The 6,061-nt window shown below is 32.8% G+C and overlaps 1 protein-coding gene across 1 annotated transcript; it reads right to left on the reverse strand.

The window, feature by feature from the left end:
- Positions 1 to 1,025: 1,025 nt before the first annotated feature.
- On the reverse strand, positions 1,026 to 5,693 carry LOC149509480 (NAD(P)H-quinone oxidoreductase subunit H, chloroplastic). Its single transcript, XM_089757717.1, has 2 exons — positions 3,524 to 5,693; positions 1,026 to 2,402 (listed from the first exon to the last, which is right to left on the reverse strand). Exon 1 carries the CDS (start codon positions 5,257 to 5,259, stop codon positions 4,078 to 4,080), a length of 1,182 nt encoding a protein of 393 aa, XP_089613843.1. The 5' UTR covers positions 5,260 to 5,693; the 3' UTR covers positions 1,026 to 2,402; positions 3,524 to 4,077.
- Between the last annotated feature and the right edge of the window lie 368 nt (positions 5,694 to 6,061).

Genomic DNA, 6,061 nt, shown 5'->3' on the forward strand with positions numbered 1-6,061 from the left:
GACACATAAGGGCCCGAACCATATTTCGACTCGTGATCAATCCATAAATACCGATAGAAAATAAATAGGCACTCAAAACAAGTATATGTTCGAGCATCATTGACCAACTCCTTATCAATTTCGATTCATTTTAATATGAACAATAATTCAACGGATTTGATTGACTAGAATAGAATATAACAAAAAGAATATATTGGAAATATCTCGAATAAACGAATTTCTATTTTATATTTTATACACGAACAAGAATTCAAGGAAAATAGATGCGATAAGACAGAAAAAAGTTTAATTTGGATTGCTTGCTATTCCTAGTTAGAAAGATTTATTACTGACGAGCCACAGCAATTGCACCTATCAAAGCAACTAAAAGAATTAGTGAAATGAATTCAAATGGAAGAAAAAAATCTGTTGCTAAATGAATTCCAATTTGTTGACTATTACTTATCAAATCTTGTTCTATAATTTGGTTTGATCTTGTAGTCCAAATAATCCCGTACCATGATGTATCTAATATAGTAGTAATTAGCGAAACAAGAATACTTGTACAAATCAACGAAGTAAGGCCATTCCCAATGGTCCACAGATTAAAATTTTTATAATATTCTGAACCATTCATGAACATCACAGCAAATAGGATTAAAACATTTATGGCTCCCACATAAATAAGAAGCTGGGCAGCAGCTACAAAATGAGAATTTGAGAGAATATAGAATAAGGATATACAAACAAGAACCAATCCCAATGAAAAGGCAGAAAAAATTGGATTGGTAAGTAATACCACTCCCAGGCCCCCTAATATAAGACCCGATCCCAGAAAAACTAAAAGAAAATCGTGTATTGGTCCAGGCAAATCCATTATATGTAAAATAAGAGATAAATAAATCGAAATGCTTTTCATGATCTTATTGACCCGACCAGGAATTTTTTTTTTATGATACGTTCCTAATTGAATAAAATCCTAATCTATTAGGTGTGAATTGATCTAAGTACAATTATTGTTTCGTTTTTAATTCTTTTTTTTTGTTCGGTTCGAAAGGGTATTTTGTTTTTTGAAACTATATATTTCGAAATAATTACGAATATATTAATAGATTTTCAAGAAAAATGAATTCGAAATTCTTATCAACCAGTTAATTTGTAATTGAATTTTTATTTATTGACCAAACAAAGAGTAAAGGCCTCATTCTTTTAAGTCAAACCAAATATTCTTTTAACTTAAACCAAAACGGAACCTTAAAAGAATTGGAAATTTCTCTTTAATAGAATAGGAGGTTTACTTACTCAGTTTTTCTTTGAGGCGAATTCAAAATTGTTCGAATTGTATAATCGTCAATTACTGACATTGGTAAACGGCCCAAAGCAATTTGATTATAATTCAATTCGTGACGGTCGTAAGTAGAAAGTTCATATTCTTCAGTCATTGATAAACAATTTGTTGGACAATACTCAACGCAGTTACCACAAAATATACAAATTCCGAAATCAATACTGTAATTAAGCAATCGTTTTTTTCTAATATCCGTTTCAAATTTCCAATCAACAACAGGCAGATCTATAGGGCATACACGAACACATACTTCACAAGCAATGCATTTATCAAATTCAAAATGGATTCGCCCACGGAAACGCTCTGATGCGATTAATTTTTCATAAGGGTATTGAATAGTTACAGGTAAACGATTTGCGTGGGATAAGGTAATCATGAAACCTTGACCAATGTACCTTGCTGCTCGGACTGTTTGGTGGCCATAATTCATGAACCCAGTTACCATAGGGAACATATCGTGAATATCTATGAATAATTTTATGTTTGTTTCTTTCTCTTGTTTGAACCAAGTCATGAATCTCGTATTCTTTTTTTCTTTACAGTGAAAGAAGTTGGAAAGAAGTTGTTAATAATAGATTACCGAGAGAAATGGGTAAAAGAAATTTCCATCCAAGATTTAATAATTGGTCCATTCTTAACCTAGGTAAAGTCCATCTTGTTGCGATAGAAATAAACAAAAACAAATAAGTTTTAGCTAATGTAATAAAGATACCAATTGTCGTTCCAAAGATTCCATTCATTTTATTTATTTCAAATAGCTCAGGGACGAATACGTACGGAATGGAAATATTCCAACCCCCCAAGTAAAGAACTGTTACAAATAAGGAAGAAAGTAATAGATTTAGATAGGAAGCAACATAAAATAAACCAAATTTGATACCCGAATATTCGGTTTGATACCCTGCTACTAATTCTTCCTCGGCTTCTGGTAAATCAAAAGGTAATCTCTCACATTCTGCTAGAGAAGAAATTAGAAAAACGATAAACCCTATTGGCTGACGCCACAAATTCCATCCCCAAACCCCATATTTTGATTGCGCCTCAACTATATCAACTGTACTTGAGCTGTTAGATAATTATAGTCGATGATAACATCACTGTTCCCATCGCTAGTCCAAAACCGTACATGAGGTTTTCAACTCATACGGCTCCTCGTGGGTCACAAATAAATTTAAGGACCGAATCAGTATTATTTCTCTTCGTATGGTTGTAGAATAGATAGAGAAAAAATGGATTGGAAGGTCCAAAATTATACCAATGGAATTCTGTCTGCTATATTATGAAGAATAAAAAAAGTGCTTCTGAATTGATCTCGCCCGTTACTAATTTCAATTTTTATTTGTTGAGTAATAACTTAAGCCTTCAATAAAATACTTCTTGTAGAAATATCAATAGATATTTCAACCCATTGTTTTCGATTACGAAAAAAATTAAATATTACATTAGCTCATAAATCATGACACAGATTATATCTCTCTATATATATGAAAGAAAGAATAAAAAAAAAAAAAATATTTATTTTTTATTCTTTCTTTTTCGTTCCTATTCTTCTTTCTGATCTGAGAAAATTACGAATGGGGGCTTAAACTAAAAAATAGTAAAGGATTATTTCGTTCCTGATAGTCATTACTTTAATCGGTGGATAGGAGCATACTCTGGACCGGAATCGTGGGTAGTACTGCCTACTCATTTCTACTAGATTTAAAGCCCCAATTAGTATTCTTTTTATGTTATCCAGAAATATCCTTTTTATATAATTTACATAATCTCCATTACTAATCCTTTGTGTATTTTGGTGTTCCTAACCATCCACTCATTTTTTTGTTCAATCCCCCGTTTGGTTTGGCAATACATGTATGGGAATCTATACAAAGGATAGCCAAAACTCTATACGGTTGATCTTTTGAGCCCGCTTCAAGCTAGATTGACTAATCAACCCGTCTTGGGGTAAAGACTTCTTCCACTTATGTTTTCTTCCACTTAACTCTTGTACATAGGAAATGAGATTAAATTTTTTTTTGTTTAATTTACTGCGAATTTATAAGCTGCTTTCTTTCACTCATATATAACTATCTAATTTAGTTTATCAACCTGAAGGATAATAAAATAACGAAGATATCTATTCAATCCATTCAGCTTATTTTATAGAACGAAAGGAATAGGGAAAAGAAAAGTTTATATTTCAACGAATCGCACGTAGAGATATTGATAAAACACATAGAGTTAATGGTATTTCATAACTAATCGATTGAGCAGCAGCTCGCAGACCACCTAAAAAGGAATATTTATTATTTGATCCGTATCCTGACATAAGAAGTCCAACAGGAGCAATACTTGAAATGGCAATCCATAAAAAAATACCGATATTGAGATCGGCTAAAATAAGGCGAGAGCTAAAAGGAATTACTGAAAAACTTAGTAAAATGGATATGACTGCTATAGACGGTCCAATACGGAATAAACGAGTATTTCCTCTAGATGGAAGAATATTCTCTTTGAAAAGCAGTTTTGTTCCATCTGCTAGAGCTTGAAGAATTCCCAAAGGGCCGGCGTATTCAGGCCCAATACGTTGTTGTATTCCTGCAGATATTTCTCTTTCTAACCATACAATTACTAGTACACCTATTGTGATTCCCAATACAAGAGTCAAAATAGGGACAAACATCCATATGATCCCATAGACCTCTTTTAAGGATTCCAATCTGTAAAAGGAATTGATATCTTCTACTTCTGTTGTATAAATTATCATTTCAACGATCAACTTCTCCCATAATGATATCTATGCTACCTAGTATCGTCATAATATCAGCCAATTTCATTCTTTTAACTAACTGAGGAAGAATTTGCAAATTGATAAAACCCGGCGGGCGAATTTTCCATCTCCAAGGAAAACCACTTTGATCTCCTATCAGAAAAATTCCTAATTCTCCCTTTGGGGCTTCCATTCTCGCATAAAGTTCTTGTCTCGGTAATTCAAATGTAGGAGAAGGTTTTTTACTAATGAATCGATATTCAAAATCATTCCATTCTGGATCCCTTTCTCGATCAAAACATCGGATTTCTAAATTCTCATAGGGACCCCCCGGAATTCCTTCCAGGGCCTGTTGAATTATTTTTATGGATTCCGTCATTTCACTGATTCGGACTAAATAACGAGCTAATGAATCTCCTTCTTTTTGCCACTGGATTTCCCAATCAAATTCGTCGTAACACTCATAATGATCAACTTTACGAAGATCCCATTTGATTCCAGAGGCTCGTAGCATTGGGCCGGATAGACCCCAATTTATTGCTTCTTCTCCACCAATAACCCCTACCCCTTCAACTCGTTCTAAAAAAATAGGATTTCGCGTAATAAGTTTTTGATATTCAACAATTCCTGTTAAAAAATAATCACAGAAATCCAAACATTTATCTATCCAGCCATAGGGTAGATCGGCCGCTACTCCTCCGATACGAAAATAATTATGCATCATTCTCATACCGGTGGCAGCTTCGAATAGATCATATACTAATTCTCTTTCTCTGAAAATATAGAAAAAGGGGGTCTGTGCACCAATATCGGCCATAAAAGGTCCAAGCCATAATAGATGAGAAGCTATACGACTCAACTCCAACATAATTACTCTGATATAGCTGGCTCTTTTAGGGACTTGAATATTGCCCAATTGTTCTGGTCCATTTACGGTTATTGCTTCCGTGAACATAGTGGCTAAATAATCCCAACGTGTTACATAAGGCAAATATTGTATAATTGTTCGGTTTTCCGCAATTTTTTCCATTCCTCTGTGTAAATAACCTAATATTGGTTCACAGTCAACAACATCTTCACCATCTAGAGTAACGATGAGACGAAGAACACCGTGCATTGATGGGTGGTGAGGTCCCATATTGACTATCATAAGGTCTTTTTCTGTAGCTGATAGATTCATAAGTTTTTCCTCGATTCATTCTTACATGAATTGTTGAAAACGAAAAGAAGTACATCAAAATGAAAAATATAATAAATCGACTAATTCAATCAAATTAACGATTTTTTGATTCCCGAATATCCAACTCACTAATTAATTCTTTATAACGTATGTTATTTTTCTTTGATAAATAAGACAGAAGCCGTTGACGTTTTCCTAGAATTTTACGTAGACCTCTCTGAGATAAATAGTCTTTTTTGTGCAATTCCAAATGTGAAGTAAGTCTTCGTATCTTATTGGTGAAACTGACTATTTGAAATTCAACGGACCCCTTGTTTTCTTCTTTTTTTTCTTGAAAAATAACTGAGATGAATGAATTTTTTACCATAAAACAAAAATTTCTCTCCCCCTTTTTTTGAATGTGAATTTTACTGATCAGTAATAATAATAATACCATTCATTTTAATATGCACAATGATTTTAAGTTCGTTATGAACTTTATAATTTTTTCAAATAAAATTAATCAATCCGGTTTTCAATCATAATATATGGAAAAATGTACCATTGACGAATTTTCAAACGCGGATACATATGTATCCTTACCATACTGAAACGACTGCCATTATTACTATTAAACCAATAGCGATTCATACAAGCTAAATCTTCTAATCGATAATTGGGCCAAAGAAAGAACTTTAATTTAATTAGTTTCTTTTTATCACTATCAAGATGTTTGTTTTTATTCAAAACTTGACCACAGTTTTTTACATTATTTAAAAATACTGGATTTCTATGCATACCATTTTTATCCCTTGAATTGAAA

The sequence above is a fragment of the Durio zibethinus genome, unplaced genomic scaffold (assembly GCF_047325235.1).
Source record: "Durio zibethinus cultivar Kanyao isolate XHJ-2024 unplaced genomic scaffold, ASM4732523v1 HiC_scaffold_164, whole genome shotgun sequence".
NCBI lineage: Eukaryota > Viridiplantae > Streptophyta > Magnoliopsida > Malvales > Malvaceae > Durio > Durio zibethinus.

Coding starts and splice junctions, on each gene's coding strand:
- LOC149509480 (XM_089757717.1), bottom strand. CDS start 5,259: ATGAATCTATCAGCTACAGAAAAAGACCTTATGATAGTCAATATGGGA.